Here is a 21,898-nt window from a genome sequence, read left to right as displayed (position 1 = left end):
AGTATCAGACTTTTTTTTTCTGGGCTCCAAAATCACTGCAGATGGTGACTGCAGCCATGAAATTAAAAGATGCTTACTCCTTGGAAGGAAAGTTATGACCAACCTAGACAGCATATTCAAAAGCAGAGACATTACTTTGCCAACAAAGGTCCGTCTACTCAAGGCTATGGTTTTTCCTGTGGTCATGTATGGATGTGAGAGTTGGACTGTGAAGAAGGCTGAGCGCCGAAGAATTGATGCTTTTGAACTGTGGTGTTGGAAAAGACTTGAGAGTCCCTTGGACTGCAAGGAGATCCAACCAGTCCATTCTGAAGGAGGTCAGCCCTGGGATTTCTTTGGAAGGAACGATGCTAAAGCTGAAACTCCAGTCCTTTGGCCACCTCATGCAAAGAGTTGACTCATTGGAAAAGACTCTGATGCTGGGAGGGATTGGGGGCAAGAGGAGAAGGGGACGACAGAAGATGAGATGGCTGGATGGCATCACTGACTCAATGGCCGTGAGTCTGAGTGAACTCCGGGAGTTCGTGATGGACAGGGAGGCCTGGCGTGCTGCAGTTCATGGGGTCGCAAAGAGTTGGATATGACTGAGTGACTGATCTGATCTGATCTGATGTTGATTAATACATTAGTATGTTGATTAATACATTTCTTTTTGAGACAATGGGCTTTTTTATAAGGAGGAGACCAAAGACTATAGGCAGCCAACCTAAGCTTCCTGTACCTGGAACCTATAGATTTGGAATTCAACGTGAATACACACTCCACTCTCTTCTGAAACTCTAAATACCACCTCTGTGGATTGCTCCCATACCCCCAACCTTCTCCAGGGCTGTTCTTTCCAGCTTCTAGGGAGACAGTCCCACTGTCCGACCTCTGGCCCCTCAGACTCGGAGACGTTTATAGCCTGAGTCCCTCCCGACTCGTCCCCACCCCATCCTCACATACTGTCTACTGCCCCTCAGGTCTACCTCTATTCATGGAAGCATGGCTTTCCTGGGCATTTTTCTCCTTGATTTCTCATAACTTATATACTCTGATGTTCAGTTCAGTTCAGTCTCCTAGTCGTGTCCAAATCTTTGTGACCCCATGGATTGCAGCACATCAGGCTTTCCTGTCCATCACCAACTCTGGAGCTTGCTCAAACTGATGTTATAATATAAAATTAATACTTAAATAATATGATGGAAAGTCAATGCATCATATGTTACATGATAAAGGGCACAGTAGGGAAGGAAATAAAGATATTTGTATGTAAACACACACATAACACAAAAAGGAGGAACTCATCTGCTGACCACAACCCTTGTCTCTGTAACTGCCTCTCCCACCACCCACTCTGATGCCACTTTACCTCCAGAGAGGAGTTTGCTGCCATGATTCTGACCTGGGGCCTCAGGGTTCCATGCTGAAATGTCTGGGTCATGAGCTGTCCTCCTGGGAGAGGTTGCTGTTGTTTTCCATTGACCTTGAGCATGGGGTGTGGTAACACTGAGACACCCCACAGGGCCTCCTGGATCCAGACTCCCTCTTCCTCACCTTCCATGTGGATGGATGGAGGGATGGATCGATGGACAGATGGCTGATAGATGAGTACATGAATGGATGGATGGATGGACAGATAGGTGGATGGGTGGATGATAGATGGGTGCAAGAATGAATGGATGGATGGTGGATGGATGGACAAATGATGGACAGATGATGGACAGATGGGTGGGTGGATGAATGATAGATGAACAGATGATTGATGGATGGATGGATGGGTGGATGGATGATAGATGAACAGATGATTGATGGATGGATGGATGGGTGGATGGATGATAGATGGGTACATGAATGGCTGATGGATGGATGGATGATGGACTGATGGTGATGGCAGCCCCCAGTCTACTACAGAATCTCAGTACCTCTTTTTGTTCTCTCTCCTTGGTTTCTGAGGGCCCCTCATCTTTGTACAGAATCTCCAGCTTCCCCTGCCACCTCCCCAGCACTTGGCATCTTCCTAAAACCTTATAGAGATTCTAGGAGCAAGTATTCAAGCTAATAGTCATCCGCAGTGGCCCCTTAAGTCTCCCAAGAAATGGAGAGAAGGCTCGTCCTCTTGCTGTGGCCTGATGTCCACAAAGCTGTGCTCTCAGTCCCATCCCCCCACACTGGAGACAAGGCACCTAGTGGCCACTGGTCCCCAAAGGACAGAAGCCCGGCTCTGTACCAGGTGTGTCAGTGCTATCGAGAGTAAACGCTGAGTCAGAGCCCTGATGAGAGGAGGCCAGTCCCTGGACAAGGAAGCTGTGTCAGGCCCAGGCGGCAGCAGCGCTGAGCATGAGCCCACGTGCCTTGAGGAGAGGCCCAAGGTCACCGGACCTCCTGCTGCCCGTCCTCAGCTGAGCTCAGACGGCCTGCGGCACGCTCAAGTCTCCCTCTGCCAAACCAGGACCCAGTCCCCAGTCTGCTCACCTGGAGACGCCAACTGTGAGTAATAAAAACGCAGAGAGGATAGACTTACGAATCTTCCTTCAGTTAGTCCTTCAGATGAAATGGATTGAAACATTGAAAACAAAATGGTATTAATTTGGATGGTGGTGTGATTGTTAGCCCTTAAAAAGCAAGAACACAGTTAGATGATCTTGACTAATGAAAGATGTTTTTTTTAACTTATATTCTAGATGTGTTCATATATAATTAGTATGTTACATGGTGTAAGTTTAAGGTATAGAATGTGTCCATTTGACACAGGTACACATCACAAAATAACCCCCACCAGAGTGTCACATAATTACAATTCTTTGCGGTGAGAACGTTTATTATATACTTTCAAGTATTTGACAAGTATTGTTAACTCTAGCCACCATGCTTTGCATTAAATCCCACAATTTATGGGCTTCCCAGGTAGTACTAGTGATAAAGAACCCGCCTGTCAGTACAGGAGACATAAGAGCCGCGGGTTTGATCCCTGGGTTGGGAAGAGCCCCTAGAGGAGGGCGTGGCAAACCACTCCAGTATTCTTGCCTAGGAAATCCCATGGACAGAGGAGCCTGGCAGGCTACAGTCCTGGGGTTGCCAAGAGTCGAACACAAGTGGCACGACTCAGTACACACATTCCTCTTTTAACTGGGAGTTTGTGTCTTTTGACCAGCATCTCCCTATTCCTCCTGGCACCACCATTTTACACTTTGACTCTGTTGTGAGTTTGACATTGTCTAAAGATCCCACATGAAGTGATTCCATACAGCGTTTGTCTTTGTGTGTCTTACCTGACTTCACACAATTCCCTCAAGATCCACCCACGTTGTACAGTGTTGTGAACATCTAGTTTATGGTGTAGAATGAGGAGCCATACATCCTGTGGAACAGTTCTGCTTACTGGAAAGGTGCTTTCCTCCGCTCCATCATGGAGCCACTGCTATCCTGGAGCATTGAACCAAAATCAAAATACAATTACGATGAAACTAATATAACATTGCATGTCAATTATACTTCAATCTTAAAAGTCCAATCATGGAATTGCAGAGTTCTCAGTTAAGGTAGTAAGAATCCTGTCAATTAACTAAAAGGGAGCAGAAAAATCATGGCAACTGGCCCCCATCCCACCCAGGATTAAGGTAAAATAATCCCAACTGAAGAACAAGAGCCAGTCTCATCACACACTTGACATAAGACAGGTTGCTGTGAGCTTAGTCGTTTAGTCATATCCAACTCTTTGTAACCCCATGGACTGTAGCCTGCCAGACTCCTCTGTCCATGGAGATTCTCCAGGCAAGAATACTGGAGTGGGTTGCCATGCCCTCCTCCAGGGGATCTTCCCAAACCAGAGACAGAATCCAGGTCTCCCACACTGCAGACAGATTCTTTACCATCTAAGCTAGCGGGGAAGCCCATAAGACAGGTTAACAGGAGAAAAAACTAATTTAATTTTTACACACAGGATCCCATAGAAATATGAGACTTGAAGAAGTGACAAATTGACAGCTTTTACAGCTTTAGACAAAGAAATAAATTTGTGAATAACAAACAAATTTGTGAGTAACTGACAGAGAAAGAGTTTGGGGCATGCAGTAAATTGATGAGAAAGTATCACCATCAGGAAGAAGGAAGTAGGTTTATTTACCCAGCCTTCTTGGCCCTGAATCCAGGTCTCTGGAGGTAAGGATGCTTCATCCTCTTATATGGGGAAGTGGAGGGCCCTTCACCCGGGGGATTTATCTTTAAGGGGGACAGAGTGAGTCAGTGTCTTTCTTATATCACCTATTTCTTAAGTAACTTTGACTAAAAAATTCTGGGGCAGCTGCTTGTGCCCCTGACAGCAAAAAGTTCCGGGTTACCACATGGGGAACACGAGCCCCCCACGAGGTCCCCACCTCCTACAAGCCCTAGGACCCCTGACTCAGGTAATTTGAGCCTTGGCAGTTGCCATCCGGGCAGCTGGCCACATCCTTGGAAAGTGTCCTCTGAGCTCCCTGACCCTTGGTCCAGCCTCTGGGCTCTGATTTTCAGCTGAGACTTGAAGGTGAGGATATGGCTTAAAAGAAATCCTTTACTTAACTCATTGGTTTACTTTTTTAATCTTTACTGTTAGTAATGTAGGTGTGGCTATGTAGACAGGACTGATTAGCTCAAGCCAGAAAGAATTTTAATGAGCCTAAAAAGGTAGAGATATTTTTGGTGCTGGATTTTGAGGCTTAACCAGGTTCATGTTTGGGGCAGAACCACATCGTAGGATTCATGTCCATCACCAAGGGGTGCAGTGTCTGCTTGTCTTTCTTTCCGGGATGTCAGAAACCACGAATGTTAAATGCCTAGCTTCTTTCACCACTTTGGGCTGCAAGGCAACATTACAATTCTATGATTTATTATTCATCTATTGGCTAGAATGATTCTATGAAGAGAAACTTCTTTTATCTGCTATTAACTATTCAGCAGAACAGTCATATAGAAAAGTCAGGAAGAACCATTTACTCTTTCCCTCCATTTATGATTTAAAACTAAACAGTTGGTTTCTAAGCTTCAGCAAAGACCTTTGTCATAGTCCCCTTGGGCTGTCGTAACCACATACCACAGACTAAGCAGGTTACACAACAGAAAGGTGTTTTGTCACAGCTCTGGAGGTGGAGGGCCCGGATGTGGCCGGCCTGGTCTCTCCCGAGGTCTCTCTCCTGGGTACGCAGGCTGTTCCTCACCCAGCCATCACTCTGTGCAGCGACAGCCCTGGCTTTAATCTCCAGCTCTAACAAGAACACACAGGTTGGAGAAGGGCCACCCTACTGGCCTCACCTTAACTCAGTCACCCCCTTAAAGTCTTGTTTGCAAATGCAGTCACACACTGAAGCCCTGGAGATTAGAGCTTCAGCATATGAACCTGGTAGGGACGGCATCCGTCTATAAAGGTGACCAGTGAGTGAATGCCATTGCCACAGAGACAGAGCACCACAAACTCGGCCACTTGAGAGGGCACACACTAATCATCTGATGATTTTGGAAGTGGGAACTCCAAGCAGGCATCTCAGGTCAGAACCATGGTGCCAGCAGGACCATGACCCTTCCTGCAGGTCCTAGGAGCACTGGCTTGGGACTCATGCTTTCTGTTGGCAGAATTCAGCCCCTATGACCGCGGGCCAAGGTCCACGTCCCTGCACTGTCGGCTGGGGGTCCTTCTCAGCTCCCTGGGACCGTCCCTGGGCTCCTGTCCCCTCCCGCTTCAGTCAGTGGTGTTCTGGGTGTCCCACCAGGCTTTGAGTCCCTCTGGCCTCCTGGGCTACCGCATCCCTCAATTGGCTTTTCCATGCCTCCTGCTCTCTTCTATCCGTCCTTGGGATCATGTTAGCCCCTCTGCCCGAGATAACCCAGGACAAGCCTATGGCTTTCGTATCCTTAACCCTAATTCCATCTGCAAAGTCCCTTCACCAGACAGTGGAAGGAGCAAAAATTAAGACTTGGATACCTTTGGGGCTATTATTCTACCTAACACAATATGTGTTTAAAAAAAGAAATATATCAAAATAATAACAACTCATGCAATAGGTTTTTTTTCCTTGTGTATCTGGGCTTACTTTAAATTTTATGTAACATATATGTTTATATTCATAATGAAAAGAGTAGTTCTTTTTTTATATTTATTTTTGGTTGCAGTAGTCTTCGTTGCTGTGCACAGGCTTTCTCTAGTTGTGGTGAGCGGGAGCTACTCTTTAGTTGCTGTGTGCAGGCTTATCATGATAGTGGCTTCTTTTGTTGCAAAGCACAGGCTCTAGAGCACATGGGCTTCAGTAGCTGCAGCAAATGGGCTTAGTTGCCTCGTAGTATGTGGAATCTTCCTGGACCAGGGATTGAACTTGTGTCCCATGCATTGGCAGGTGGATTCTTAACCACTGGACCACCAGGGAAATCCTAGTAATTTTTTTTTTTATAACTGAAGTGTAATTGATTTACAATGTGCTAATTTCTGCTGCACAGCAAAGTGATTCTGATAAGCATATGTATACATACTTTTTTTTTTTTTTTGCATATAAGAGGTAATTCTTAATGAAGGAATGTGGATTACCAGGCAGGCTTTGGCTGCAATCCTGAGCAAGTATTGTTCAAGAGGCTCTGAGCAGCCTTACTTGTGTGAGGGTGTTAACACTCCTTCCTAATAAATCCTTGATTCATTTACAAATTAAAAGAGAAAAGTTTGTAGAAGACCTACCGTGAAAGGCCCATTAGAAGCTTTGTTCTCTTCCCTCCTCCCTCCTGAAACCTACCATAATCTCAGGACTTTTGTCCAAACTCTACTTTCTCTGACACTTTGCAAACACAGCTGCCCCTCAGTCTCCATTCTGAAGGGCTGGGCTTGCTCTGAGGTCAGGAACCCCTTAATGGCAGGCCTGGGTGTGGTGAGCACTAGCCTCCCACCAGCTCCCCAGAGCAGCTGCACCAGGCCCCCACTCAATTTCCAATAACCGTTTATAGGCTCATCTTCAGGAAGGAGATGGCAGGAAGAGAAGGCAGCTTCTCCTGCCTTTCATTTCTTTTAAACTTTTTATTTTGTACTGGGGTATAGTGGATTAAAAATGTGATCGTTTCAGGTGAACAGCAAAGGGACTTAGTCATACATATACATGTATCCATTCTCCCCAGACTCCCCTCCCATCCAGGCCGCCACATAACATTGAACAGAGTTCCCTGTGCTAGACAGTATGTCCTTGTTGGTCATCCATTCTAAATATGGCAGTGCATACATTTCCATTTCAAATTCCCTAACTATCCTGGAAGGACCCTTTCATTTTATTCAAGAGTCAGAATGAGTTAACAAGTACAAGGTATTCAGCCAAGCACATGTGAATCTAAGTATCCAGTGACTGTTGCTGCTGCTGCTGCTAAGTCGTGTCAGTTGTGTCCGACTCTGTGCGACCCCATAGACGTCAGCCCACTGTTAGATCCTGACTATTGCCACTGTCCCTAGTGGCAGCAGACAACATCTCTGGAATCACAGTAGCCAGCTATCCTAGGAAATAGCGGCAGCTCCTCCTGCCTTTCTCATTTCATGCATTTAAGACTCTTTCAACAGAACAACAAAAACAAACAACGTGATTCTAAATCGGACAGAGAACTGAAATAGACGTTCTCCAGAGGAAACATACAAATGACAAATGAGCACATTTGGGGGGAAATGAAACTCAAAAGCACAATGAGATGTCACCTCACACTCTTTAGGCTGGCTGCTATTACATTAAAAAACAAAACAAAACAACAACAGAGAATAACAAGTGTTGGTGAGGATGAAAAGAAATCAGAAACCTCATATACCTTCGGTGGGGATGTAAAAGTGCAGCCACTGTGGGCGATGGGATGGCAGGTCCTCAGAAGAGAGAATATAGACTCATAAATGGTCCAGCAATCCCACTTTTGGATATTTACCCAAAAAGACTGAAAGCAGGGTCAGTTCAGTTCAGTTCAGTTCAGTCGCTCAGTCATGTCCAACTCTTTGCGACCCCATGAATCGCAGCACGCCAGGCCTCCCTGTCCATCACAAACTCCCGGAGTTCACTGAGACTCACGTCCATTGAGTCAGTGATGCCATCCAGCCATCTCATCCTCTGTCGTCCCCTTCTCCTCCTGCCCCCAATCCCTCCCAGCATCAGGGTCTTTTCCAATGAGTCAACCCTTCACATAAAGTGACCAAAGTACTGGAGTTTCAGCTTTAGCATCATTCCTTCCAAAGAAATCCCAGGGCTAAAAAAAAAAAAAAAAGAAATCCCAGGGCTGATCTCCTTCAGAATGCACTGGTTAGATTTCCTTGCAGTCCAAGGGACTCTCAAGAGTCTTCTCCAACACCACAGTTCAAAAGCATCAATTCTTCAGCGCTCAGCCTTCTTCACAGTCCAACTCTCACATCCATACATGACCAGTGGAAAAAACATAGCCTTGACTATACGAATCTTTGTTGGCAAAGTAGTGTCTCTGCTTTTGAATATGCTATCTAGGTCAGTCATAACTTTCCTTCCAAGGAGTAAGCGTCTTTTAATTTCATGGCTGCAGTCACCATCTGCAGTGATTTTGGAGCCCAAAAAAATAAAGTCTGACACTGTTTCCACTGTTTCCCCATCTATTTGCCATGAAATGATGGGACCGGATGCCATGATCTTCATTTTCTGAATGTTGAGCTTTAAGCCAACTTTTTCACTCTCCTCTTTCACTTTCATCAAGAGGCTTTTGAGTTCCTCTTCACTTTCTGCCATAAGGGTGGTGTCATCTGCATATCTGAGGTTATAGATATTTCTCCCGGCAATCTTGATTCCAGCTCGTGCTTCATCCAGCCCAGCATTTCTCATGATGTACTCTGCATATAAGTTAAATAAGCAGGGTGACAGTATACAGCCTTGACGTACTCCTTTTCCTATTTGGAACCAATCTGTTGTTCTGTGTCCAGTTCTAACTGTTGCCTCCTGACCTGCATAAAGGTTTCTCAAGAGGAAAGCAGGGTATTGAAGAGATATTTGTACACCCATGTTCATAGCAGCTTCATTCTCAACAATTAAAAGTTGAAAGGGTCCATGCATGAATGAATGAATAAAATTCAGTCGTAATCAGCTTGTTCGTTTACAAACAGTTCTGTTGTTATTTTTACTGGGAATGTGTTAAATCCCTGATGTTGAGATTTTCTATGCAATTGTCTTTCCACTTATGTACGTCTTTTCTTTTTTTTCCTCTGCACCTCACGGGAATGACAAATTTCATTTATTTATATGAATAAAGATTTATAATGACTTCCCTGATAGTCCAGTGATGAAGACTTCACCTTTGATGTGGGTTCAAGTTCAATCTCTGGTCAGAGAACTAAGATTTCGCATGCCTCTCAGCCAAAAAAAAAAAAAGACAAAATATAAAACAACAGCAATATTGTAACAAATTCAATAGACATCTTTAAAAATGGTCCACATAAAAAAATTTATATCTTAAAAAAAAATTTATATCTTATAGATTCTTTGTGAAACTCAATACCTGTGTTTATATACATAATTTATATGTATATATACATTTATATTTGGATTTTTCTTTTCTGTTGTTGTAAACAAGATCTTTTCTACCACCATATCTTCTAACTAGCTGTTGAGCTTTTATATGAACAATGTTCATGTTTTACATAATAAATTGGTACTCAGCCAAAAATAAATAAATAAATGAAATGCAGTGCTTTCTGAGGATGAATTCACTCTCAGAAAGGAAGGAAATTCTGACATCTGCTACAACATGGATGGATCTTGAGGACATTATGGCAGGTCCTCAATGGACAAGCATTGTCTGATTCCTCTTGTGTGAGGTCCCTGGAGGAGTCAGGTCCACAGAGACAGAGCATAGAATCATGGGGGCTGGGGACAGGAGAGGGGATGAGGAATTAGTGTTTAATGGGTGGTTTCACTTTGGGATCATGGAAAAAACAAGAGAGTTCCAGAAAAACATCTATTTCTGCTTTATTGACTATGCCAAAGCCTTTGACTGTGTGGATCACAATAAATTGTGGAAAATTCTGAAAGAGATGGGAATACCAGACCACCTGATCTGCCTCTTGAGAAATCTGTATGCAGGTCAGGAAGCAACAGTTAGAACTGGACATGGAACAACAGACTGGTTCCAAATAGGAAAAGGAGTACGTCAAGGCTGTATATTGTCACCCTGTTTATTTAACTTATATGCAGAATACATCATGAGAAACGCTGGACTGGAAGAAACACAAGCTGGAATCAAGATTGCCGGGAGAAATATCTATAACCTCAGATATGCAGATGACACCACCCTTATGGCAGAAAGTGAAGAGGAACTCAAAAGCCTCTTGATGAAAGTGAAAGAGGAGAGTGAAAAAGTTGGCTTAAAGCTCAACATTCAGAAAACGAAGATCATGGCATCCGGTCCCATCATTTCATGGCAAATAGATGGGGAAACAGTGGAAACAGTGTCAGACTTTATTTTGGGGGGCTTCAAAATCACTGTAGATGGTGACTGCAGCCATGAAATTAAAAGACGCTTACTCCTTGGAAGGAAAGTTATGACCAACCTAGATAGCATATTCAAAAGCAGAGACATTACTTTGCCAACAAAGGTTCATCTACTCAAGGCTATGGTTTTTCCTGTGGTCATGTATGGATGTGAGAGTTGGACTGTGAAGAAGGCTGAGTGCTGAAGAATTGATGCTTTTGAACTGTGGTATTGGAGAAGACTCTTGAGAGTCCCGTGGACTGCAAGGAGATCCAACCGGTGCATTCTGAAGGAGATCAGCCCTGGGATTTCTTTGGAAGGAATGATGCTAAAGCTGAAACTCCAGTACTTTGGTCACTTTATGTGAAGGGTTGACTCATTGGAAAAGACCCTGATGCTGGGAGGGATTGGGGGCAGGAGGAGAAGGGGACGACAGAGGATGAGATGGCTGGATGGCATCACTGACTCGATGGATGTGAGTCTCAGTGAACTCCGGGAGTTTGTGATGGACAGGGAGGCCTGGCGTGCTGCGATTCATGGGGTCGCAAAGAGTTGGACACGAATGAGTGACTGATCTGATCACTTTGGGAAGATAAGACATTCTGGAGATGATGGTGGTGTCAGTTGCACAACAACGAGCTTGCGCTTACAAGTGGATAAAATGGTAAATGTCATGTTATGAGTACTGAACCACAATTTTTCAAAAACCTCCTCTATCTCTGCCCATAGGGACTGCCATCTCATCCCCAGACCCCATGGCCCTGACCACGGCGGGGACACAGCCCTCACTAGGGGAGGTGGCAGGGATCCCCCTGCCAGCCACCACCGTGGACAACTGGCACCAGATCCAGGGCTTCGAGGCCCAGCCAGACGACCTCCTCATCTGTACCTACCCTAAGTCAGGTAGCTGTGGGCTGAGTCAGTAGGCTCCCTCGGGGTCACGGTCCCTGGAGGGTTGCCTGTGGGGATCAGAGGGCCCTGCTCTCCTGCCCCAAGGACAGGCTCCTTGGGGAGCTTGAGCCCCTGGGTTTATGGGCTTACAGCTCTGGGGGCCCACCTGCTGGGCTGTCAGCCCTTGGGTGGGGGAGAGGTTGACTTGAACACCCATCAGTCTACCAGGGTGCAGGAGGCAGTTGTCTGACCAGTTCCTGCCTCTCATCTCCCCATCTGGCCGCAGGGACCACGTGGATCCAGGAAATTGTGGACTTGATTGAGCACAGTGGGGATGTGGACAAGTGTCAGCGGGCAGCCATCCAACACCGCCACCCATTCCTTGAGTGGGCCCGGCCGCCCCAGCCCTCCGGTGAGTGCTCCTCCCTGCTGCCTCACCCCCGGCCAGGGCCCTGGTTATGACTAGTGACACTGCATTGACCAACAGGTCATCTCCCAGAGCCCAGGGTCACCTGCCAGCTCCTCCAGGGGGTTTGGACACAGGTGCCAGGACATGTGTACTCTTGCCTGGAAAATCCCATGGACGGAGGAGCCTGGTAGGCTGCAGTCCATGAGGTTGTTAAGAGTCGGACACGACTGAGCAACTTCACTCTCACTTTTCACTTTCATGCATTGGAGAAGGAAATGCAACCCACTCCAGTGTTCTTGCCTGGAGAATCCCAGGGACAGGGGAGCCTTGTGGGCTGCCGTCTATGGGGTCGCACAGAGTTGGACACGATTAAGCGACTTCGCAGCAGCAGCAGCAGCAGCAGCCAGGACATGTGTCCTCATCACAGTATCGTCCGGTTGGCTTAAGAATGCAGAGGCATTTGCATCAGCATCTGATTCCCACACAGGAGCAGCTGCTTCTAGGGAGAAGGTCACGCCTTGTTGATCTCAGGGACGCACTCTCCCCCCACCCATAACATGTTGATCACACAAAGGCAGGTGACGGGTTTGTGTCTCCAGGAAGTGAGTAGGAGTCAGGACCCATAGGCCATCAGGGTCACGGTTCTCAGAGGAAGGAAACAGCCAGCACACCGGGCAGGTCGGTGGGGATGGGGGCATGTGCTCTGGGACCCCTCTCCCCTGGAACTCAGCTCCTCATCCCCAAACTGAGCTCCTGCAGCTGAGAGTGTGTGTGCCACCTGCAGGTAAAGGCCATGGTCCCCCCACAAAAGGCCCCAAGAGCAGAAAGGTAAGCAGGTGACCAACACTCTGGATAGAGCCCTGGACAGAAGTCCCCCTATGATGCTTGTGGGACAAGATCCTCCTCTTGACCTCTTTAAAGGTGTGGAGAAGGCCAGAGCAATGCCCCGGCCCCGGGTGCTAAGGACCCACTTCCCAGCCCAGCTGCTGCCTCCATCCTTCTGGGAAAGCAACTGCAAGGTATTAACATCTCAGGATGGAGGGGGCGAATGCTCCAACCCCAAACATCCTCCGTCATGTGTGCTTCCCCACCTCCCGGGCTGAGGATCCAGGGTCACGGTTGAGATGAAACCCATGGGATGCCTGGTGGAGACAGCAGAGGTACTGAGCACAGGAACAACAGAGCCCGTGAGGCCTAGAACGTAACCACACTGTTACCATGAAGCTGACCTCCAGGGAGACCAGGATGAAGGCATTTGGGGGCCATCACAGCCCTTATCACAGCTTCTGTCTGTCGGGAGGTCCTGGTTTCTGGATAAATATTGTTCTAGGAGATCAACAGGGCCACAAGGAATCAGCTTGTGCCTTGTGGGGAGGAGCCAGGAAGGGAGGTGGGGGCCCCGGGGAGTGTGAGCGGCACAGGCCAGGTGAGCAGCAGGCACAGGCCCCCTGGGACAGCTCAGCGTTGGTGACCCTGTGAAAACCACCCTCTATGCCACTTCACCCCCTCTCTACACTCTTTCCTTCAAGTTCCTCTATGTTGCTCGAAATGCCAAGGACTGTCTGGTTTCCTACTACCACTTCCAGAGGATGAACCGGACACTTCCTGACCCGGGCACCTGGGACCAGTACTTTGAAACCTTCATCAGTGGAAAAGGTAGGGGGCCCCCTCCCATCTCGCCACCACCACCGCCGTGCGGCTCAGCCAGGTCCCCGACACCACGTGACCCCCCCAGGACACTGAGTCCTCCCACGGCCACAGCAGACGTCCCCACCAGATCCGGAAGCTTTTATTCCTGGCCACCCGACCAGCAGGGTCTCCCATTTCCAAAAGCATCCCTGTCCCATCATAAGGGCATTATGATGACAGATAATATATGTGAAGCCATATTGGTAGTCAGGTTGGGATAAATTCCCCTGAGGCTGCCCCATTCCGCCTCACCCCCCACGTCAAACAGCTCACAACTCATGGATGTTTCTGGCTGGTAATCTGTTTCCCTCTCTCTCCTATGCACTTGAGGTCAATCACATCCCTGAGCATTGGAAGGCTTTGCAGGGCCCCGCATGGGCTCTCTGCTGTGTTCTCTGTGTCTTACAGTCGCATGGGGGTCCTGGTTCGAGCATGTGAGAGGCTGGTGGGAGCTGAGAGACAACGTCCAGATGCTCTTTCTCTTCTATGAGGACATCAAGAGGGTGAGTAGAGGCCACGTGGGTAATGACCATGTCAGACCCAGCTCTGAGAGACCCTGGGCTGCTTCCAGGCTGCACGTTTGGCAGGGGAACAAGTGTGACCTTCTGACATGATGCGCCCTTCCACTGCCATGTTACTCTCCCCACAGGACCCAAAGCAGGAAATTCAGAAGGTGATGAAGTTCATGGAGAAGAACTTGGATGGAGCCGTGCTGGACACCATTGTCCAGGAGACGACGTTTGAGAAGATGAAGGCAAACCCCATGACCAACCGTTCCACGGCTCCCAAGACCATCCTGGACCAGTCCATCTCCCCCTTCATGAGGAAAGGTGGGTGGGCTGCACAGACTGCACAGAGATGGGTGTAAACCAAGTATTCTATCTGCCCAGTAGCATGGCACCTGCCCTGCTGATAGGAGGGCGCTGGGCTTTACCAGTCCCAGGACAGTACATCGTGCATCATGCCTGCTGCTGGAGGCCCTCAGAGAGGAGAGCTCGCTGGTCCTTTGGGGGCCAGTCCAGACATCTTGGGGATGCCTGGCCTGAGGCCTGGGACCCCAGCAGTAGCAAGGTCTGGGTCTTTGCTCCGAGGTTCTACACAGAGAAGATGAGGGCTTTTCTCCACCAACCAGCTTCCTGCCTTACTGCCCGTTGCTTTTTCTTCCTGCTTCACAGTCTGCTCATCAGCCAGTCTCATCATGGCTGAACAGCATAACTTTCAATGGCAACTACTGCTCAGATCTACCTCCTTCCATAATACTTCTTCATTCCAAATCCTAAGAGAGGGATCCTAATTGGCCCAGCTGATGTTTTTTATGGGGGCTTCCCAGGAGGCTCAGCGGTAAAGAACCCACCTGCCAATGCAGGAGACCTGGGTTCAGTCTCTGGGTCAGGAAGATCCCCTGGAGAAGGGAATGGCAACCCACTCCAGTATTCTTGCCTGGAGAATCCCCATGGACAGAGGAGCCTGGCAGGCTACAGTCCATGGGGTCACAAGAGTCGAACATGACTTAGCAATTGAACAACAGCAACGCCACAATGTTTTCAAAGGGAAAAAATAAAACCCTTTATCACCATTTAATTTAAAAAGTAATATATGTGATTATAAAAACATAAATTCGCATTTTAAAAGTTCTCTTTACCAAAACCCTGCTCCACAAAGCCCCTCTGTAGCAGTTTTATCGGCACAGTCTCAGCTGTGGTGACCGTCGCTTTGCAACTTCTTTTCTTCTTCTTTCTTCACACACAACTGGATTTCTTTTGCTGCATTTTCCAGTCTACAACAGCTTCCCTGTTACTGAAACAAGCCAAGCAAATCCACTTCTCTCCTTGGGTAGTCTCAGGTAAGGATCTGGTGAGTGGCCCAGCTTTCCGCAGCCCCTCCCCTCAGCTCTGCAGAAATACAGGCACCACGGTGAAAGCCAACCCCACAAAATTCAGGCAGGTCCCCCACACACATTCCTCACTAGAGTCTCAAATGCGCCACAAGGGCAGGGCACAGTGGGACCATGAAGCTCTCTGGGGGCTCATGTCCAGCTGCATTATAACTCATCAACTCTTCCCCAGGAGTCAGACTCTCAACTCTGGCTGTTTTCAGTCCTTGTCTTTGTGAATCACACTCCAGCAAACTGCTCTGTGCCTATGTTCTCACATCCTGATACTCTTCCTTCTCTTGCATAATTTTCCAGAAGAGGCACTGTTGGGGCAGAGTATTTCCCTCTTTTGAAATTATTTTCATAGTTACTGTTGGGTGAAAAATAGTACTTCATTCATATTTTTCCCCCAAATCTTTTTCCTTTGGGCTGGAACTTACCTCCAGTGAACTGCAGCACACAATTAACAAGACTTGATAGATGAGTGCATACATGCAACCAGCACCCTAATCAAGCCTTAAACATCTTCCTCCTCACAAAGTCACTTCTCCTGCCCCTCTCCAGGCCATCTCTGCCCCCAGAGACGATCCCTGTGCTTGTCCCTATCCCCACACCCATTGTGCCTGATCCTAGGCTCCCTTGAACAAATCAGGCAGTGGACTGTCTTGTATCTGGAGTCTTTTACTCAGTGGACATTTGGAGATTCTCCCAAGTGGCTGAGTGTTAGAAGCGCATGCTTTCTCACTTCTCCATGGTTGCCCTTCATGTGAACAGACCTCGGGTGGGTCCCAGTTGCAGCTCCTTTGGGTTGATGGTCCTCTGATTTAGGGGCCCTGACCTCTGATCAGGTGCTCCGGGGCGCATCTCAGCCAAGAGCAGCAGGAGGAGGGGTACCACCAGGGATGTGGGTGAGGCAGTATGCAGGCACACATCCCTTCTTCACTTGGGTCACCAGGACTCCCAAGCAGTGATGTTCGTCTGGGCTTTCCCCTTCCAGGAATCGTGGGGGATTGGAAAAACCACTTCACGGTGGCTCAGAATGAGAGATTTGATGAAATCTACAGGCAAAAGATGAAAGGAACCTCAATCAACTTTTGCACGGAGCTCTGAGCCAAATAGCAGTAAAGAGGCAGCTATCAGGATACAGCCTTATCCTTCATCCTGACCCAAGAGCCTCGGAAAGCAGGCTGTCCACCAACTCTGCAGTCATCTCAACCATTCTTTCCAAAGTAAAAAACTAGATAGCTTTATAAACTAAGTCAAATACAAGACTCGAATACTGCAAGGACTGTTAAAATTTCCATTATTCTGGAAAGTACATCCTAGTTCTCTAGTCTGTAACATAATTATATTTTCAGTGTCCGTGTGCAAATACTTGGCTACATCTCTATTGAGAGTATGAAACCTCTGACGTCAGGAACTCCAGTTGTGCTCGGTCCTGGGTCCCACCTGGTCACTGTGGGAAGGGACACCTGGAGGATGGGCCAGTGCGCAGTCCCGAGGATTCACATTCTGACGTCCTTCCCTGGGACAAAGGGGAGGGGCAAAGGGGAGGGACCAGATGCTAATGCCTGACCCAAGGAGTCCTGGTGCTGAGTTGCATAGGAAACAGAAAGCTCAGGCAGTGAATTTTAATGGAAGAGGGACCTAGGAGACAGGGGAGTGGCATCAAGTGTCAGCCCAGACACGGTGGTCAGATTTGGAGGCACCAGAGTCTCACTCCAAATGCCGGGCCCTCCGGGGACCCTGTCAGCATCCGGGCCCTTCACGCTCCCACATTACCTCTGCTGCTCTGTCCACACTCAGCAATTCACTTGTCTGTACCCACACTAGATCGTAAAGTCTTTTGTGTCTGGTCCCACATATTAGTCAACATTCACTCCAGCACTTAAGGCAGCACCTGGCCTGGAAGGTGTGTGCAGAAAGTGCTTGAGTGCCAGTGGATAGCATGAGGGTGTATGACCACAGGAAAGTAGTTACATGGCAGGTCACCAGTTTCCAGCTTTTAGTCCCAACTTCTGTCATCTAAAGCTGAAGGCAGTGGGGACATTGACCTGGGGACCCAACGGTGAGGATGCATTAAGGCAAATGAAATTCTAACTTTTCATTACCACCCTTCACTGGCAATTCTCAACAATGTCAGGGATAAAATACTCTTACGCAGCTGCGGGCATGGTGGGGGGAGGGCGGGGCAGGGTCTATTGGCCGAAGTTCTAAACAACTGTTTGTTTACTACTGAGTTTTTAATTGGAAGATAATTATGATATTGTGATGGTTTCTGCCATACATCAACATGAATCAGCCAAGGTATACATATGTCCCCTCCCTCTTGAACCTTCCTCCCACAGCCCACCTTATCCGACCCCTGTAGGTTGTCACAGAGCATCAGCTTTGAGTTACCTGTGTTATCTAGCAAATTCCCACTGGCTATCTATTTTACATATGATACTGTATATGATTCAATGCTACTCTCTCAAATCATCCCACCCTTATCTTTTCTGACCACAACGCTATAAGACTAGGTATCAACTACAGGAAAAAAAAAACTAAAAAACACAAACACATGGAGGCTAAACTACACACTTCTAAATAACCAACAAGTCACTGAAGAGTCCAGAGAAGGCGATGGCACCCCACTCCAGTACTCTTGCCTGGAAAATCCTGTGGACGGAAGAGCCTGGTGGGCTGCAATCCATGGGGTCTCGAAGAGTCGGACACAACTGAGCAACTTCACTTTCACTTTTCACTTTCATGCATTGGAGAAGGAAATGGCAGCCCACTCCAGTGTTCTTGCCTGGAGAATCCCAGGGACGGCAGAGCCTGGTGGGCTGCCGTCTATGGGGTCGCACAGAGTCAGACAAGACTGAAGCGATGCAGCAGCAGCACTGAAGAGTCAGAAAAGAAAGTAAAAAATACCTGGAAACAGATGACAACAAAAATACAACGACCCAAAATCTATGGGATGCAGCAAAAGTAGTTCTAAGAGGGACGTTTATAGCAATACAAGTTTACCTCAAGAAAAGAGAAAAATGCAAAATAAACAATCTAAACTTACACCTAAAGCAACTAGAAAAAGAACTACGAGAAGATAAGACGGTTAGATGGCATCACCAATTCAAAGGACTTGAGTCTGAGCAAACTCCAGGAGATAAAGAAGGACACACGAGCCTGGTGTGCTGCAGTCCATGGGATCACAAAGTCAGATACAACCCAACAACTGACAACAGCAACTGAGTTTTAATCATGGGTACGTAAACGTCTATGGGGTCGCACAGAGTCGGACACGACTGAAGCGACTTAGCAGCAGCAGCAGAAACTTCAAAGCAGTGGCTTTTTATTACATTAAAAAGTTGTCTCTATCCCCCACAGATTGAGATTTTAGATTATAATTTTTTTCTGTTTGGTTCCACATCTTACTCCTCTTTGTGAAGATTATTGATAACTAAGAGGACCCCCAGCCCCCAGCCAGATGAGTTTGTAACAGTTCACAACTCTTCAAGCTCACTTCAGGTACAATCAGGGAACCTTCAATACCGAAGTATTTCTATAACTAAACTTAGTGGTGGATTCAGAATGAATAATGATGCACAGTTGGTTTAAAGACAGAGAAGCAGAACTTATTTGTTCACCTCTGTCAGTTGCATGACTCCTTGGAATTTTTGCTTGTATTCTGATTTTAAAATGGTAAAATTTAAATGGATGTGAATTCTGATGTATAAAATTTTTGTTTAGTGAGTTCAAAGTTTTGTTCACAAAGAAAATAGTTTACTGATTTTGAATAACTTTAAAATTGAAATTTACTTTTCTAATAGTCAGTTATTTGTTTTAAAACTCAAGAATGAATCAAGAAAATGAAATATTACATGAGTGGTATGATTTAGTCACTGTCTGAATTGTACTTTTTCTGGACACTTTTGTTTTAGTAAAATAGACTTGTGATTTCTTTTTAACTGGAATGAGTCTATACACAAAGTGGAATAAAAATTTCATTGACTATGTTTTCTTACTGATGTTTTATTATTTGTTTCTATACATGATTAATACAGAAAATAATTATTTGTATACGGGAAGGAAGTGTTTTTTTAAAAAAATGATTTGTTCCAGAGTCAGATACAGTCCAACCCATAAACTGCATTGTGGTTTGTTTGTTAAGTTAAACTCTTTCCTATTCCTCAACAACTAGGAACCAAGCACATGGACTTCAGTCTTAGTGAATCAAAGGGTTTAAAAATCTGTTCTGGGAGATTAGATGACCTGGGTATGCATGTGTGCCATGTCACTTCATCACATCAGACTCTTTGTGACCCATGGACTATAGTCCACTGGGCTCCTCTGTCCATGGGATTCTCCAGGCAAGAATACTAGAGTGGGTTGCCATGCCTTCCTCCAGGAGATCTTCCCCACCCAGGGATCGAACTCATGTCTCTCATGTCTCCTGCACTGGTAGGCAAGTTCTTTACCACTGAGCAACCTGGGAAGCCCTTAGATGGGCTGCAGGTTGTTAAAATACCTGCAAGTCACCTCTACATCCACCTTTCCAACAAACCCAGGGAAACCCCATGCTGACTGGAGCACATTCTAACCAATGTCCTAACAGAATGCAGACTTGCAGGTAAAAACAGAATGTCTGTAATTGGACCAGCTCTCAACAGCTCACTAGGGAGAGCTCACAGGAGCAGAGATGTAGAAATAACGCCCGTCCCAGGGTTGGGTATTTAAGCAATAACCCAAGATGAGGAGGCTGTAGCATGCTCTCTGGCTGGACGCCTGGACTTGTCAACAGCCAGAAAGGGTGATTTTAAGAAGACATTTCATCTGAGAAAGAGTTCCATCCATGCTTCATTGGTTCACGACTGGACAGCAGCTTCATAAATGCCTATGACACAGCAGTGAGGAAGAATCCTCCCAGAGGCCGCTGGGTGGGAAGTGAGACCAAGGTCAGGAGAGTGAGGACCCTCACACGTGAGAGAGGGGTGGCCATGGTTCTCGGAGCACAGAGCTCATCAACTGCGGTTGGGTCTGAGGGTTTAGCCTCCCCAGAAGCTGCAGCAATGGCCTTGACCAGGAAAAGAGGACAAGCCAAGGGAGGGGATGTGGGGAGAGGCTCGTGGTGGAGGTGGTGCCACGCCTGTTCCAGGACAGAGGGAAGAACCTGAGCTCAGGGGCCACAGAGGAGGTGAGAGGAAGACAGGTCTTGACCACAGTGCCCAAGATGCTCTTCATAATCCACGAGCCTTGAGAACCCCTCAAGCCTTGAGAACCGGCATTTCAGCATGTGCTCTGTGGGTGGAGGGGTGGGAGCAGGGCGGGCCCAGGGCATTGAGGATGAGCTGCCTGTTCTCCTTGCTTGATATTCTCCTACAATAAACCCTGCACTTGCCTTCACCACAACCTGGTGTCAACAGATTGGCAGACAGAACCCAGTTCTGTCAGTAATATAACCCTTAACCCAAAGGCATCCTGTGCTTGTCTTCAGGACCGAGTGGGGTGTGGGGGTGGGGGTGGGGGTGGAGTGGTGACCTGATGCACTGGACAAGCCCTGGAGCCACAGATCAGGGCTGAGCTGAGCCAGTCACTTGCCTGTGCTCACTGCCTCACTCTCTTGCCTCAGCTTCCTCATCTGGAAAATGGGGTCCATGATCATAGCTACTGTGATGTTGTAGTTTATAATAAGAAATACATATATTTGATCTTTATCTCATTCCTAGCATGGATCTCCTAAAACCCTGGGGGTTTCCTAGCAGCAAAAGAGTCTTTTGTTATATTAATGTGTTGACTTTTGGAAAGTCCACACGAGGGTGATCAGGAGTGAGAACTTTGAGCCTGGCCCTGGACCTCTGGGGAGGGGTGGGATGGCTGGAAACTGAGTTCAGGCACCGGTGGTCAGTGATATAATCAACCAACCATGATGGAGCCTCTGTGTAGCCAGTTAGAGTCAGTCACTCAGTCATGACCAGCTCTTTGAGACACCATGGACTGTAGCCCTCCAGGCTCCTCTGTCCATGGGATTTCCCAGGCAAGAATACTGGAATGGGTTGCCATTTCCTTCTCCAAGGGGTCTTCCTGATCCAGGGGTCAAACCTGCGTCTCCTGCATCGTAAGCTCACCATGTGAGCCACCAGGGAAACCTGCGTGAGCACAAAGGGAGAGGTTTGGAGACCTTCTGGATTGGGGAACCCAGGAGGTCAAGGAGTTAATTTGGGCAAAGTCGAGTTTAAGGAAGGAATGAAGCAGATAGAGTTCTTAGATCTAAGTTCTTAGACTAGGAGAAAAAGGAGACCTGAGCAAATCCCTACAGTTAGAGGACCCAGGATGCACCTGGAGGAATCAACACTTCTATTTACCAAACAAAGAAGAAAAGTCCTGAGCTTGTGCAAACCAGGAATAGGGCTTCCTGGCCCCAGGTCTCCTCGGATCTGCCAAAGGGCACTCCAGGGACCTGCTCTCACCTGCAGACTCTGGAGGGTACACCAGGGTTTTCTATCTTGCACCCCTGGCTCACCCTCTGCTCCTCTCCCCTCCCCTGCAGACCACTCTACAGAATGACACCGGTCCCACCGGCCTGGAACATGGAGTCAGCCCTTAGAAGCTTC

The 21,898-nt window shown here is 47.4% G+C and overlaps 1 protein-coding gene across 1 annotated transcript; it reads left to right on the top strand.

Moving 5' to 3' along the window:
- The first annotated feature begins 304 nt into the window (after positions 1–304).
- SULT1C2 (sulfotransferase family 1C member 2) lies at positions 305–19,311 on the top strand. Its single transcript, XM_005212731.5, has 8 exons — positions 305–2,469; positions 11,173–11,346; positions 11,621–11,746; positions 12,665–12,762; positions 13,273–13,399; positions 13,841–13,935; positions 14,082–14,262; positions 16,303–19,311. The coding sequence occupies exons 1-8, from the start codon at positions 2,256–2,258 to the stop codon at positions 16,413–16,415; spliced, it is 1,128 nt and encodes a 375-aa protein (XP_005212788.1). The 5' UTR covers positions 305–2,255; the 3' UTR covers positions 16,416–19,311.
- The last annotated feature ends 2,587 nt before the right edge of the window (positions 19,312–21,898 follow it).

The sequence above is a fragment of the Bos taurus genome, chromosome 11 (genome assembly GCF_002263795.3).
Source record: "Bos taurus isolate L1 Dominette 01449 registration number 42190680 breed Hereford chromosome 11, ARS-UCD2.0, whole genome shotgun sequence".
Classification (NCBI taxonomy): domain Eukaryota; kingdom Metazoa; phylum Chordata; class Mammalia; order Artiodactyla; family Bovidae; genus Bos; species Bos taurus.
This window is presented reverse-complemented; position numbering and strand designations above follow the sequence as displayed.

What these genes read in the sequence shown, in the direction of transcription:
- SULT1C2 (XM_005212731.5), top strand. Translation starts at nt 2,256, where the DNA reads ATGAGAGGAGGCCAGTCCCTGGACAAGGAAGCTGTGTCAGGCCCAGGC. An exon ending in CTCACCTGGAGACGCCAACT is followed by an intron (nt 2,470 to 11,172) that starts GTGAGTAATAAA and finishes CTCTGCCCATAG; the next exon opens with GGACTGCCATCTCATCCCCA. An exon ending in AACCTTCATCAGTGGAAAAG is followed by an intron (nt 13,400 to 13,840) that starts GTAGGGGGCCCC and finishes TGTGTCTTACAG; the next exon opens with TCGCATGGGGGTCCTGGTTC.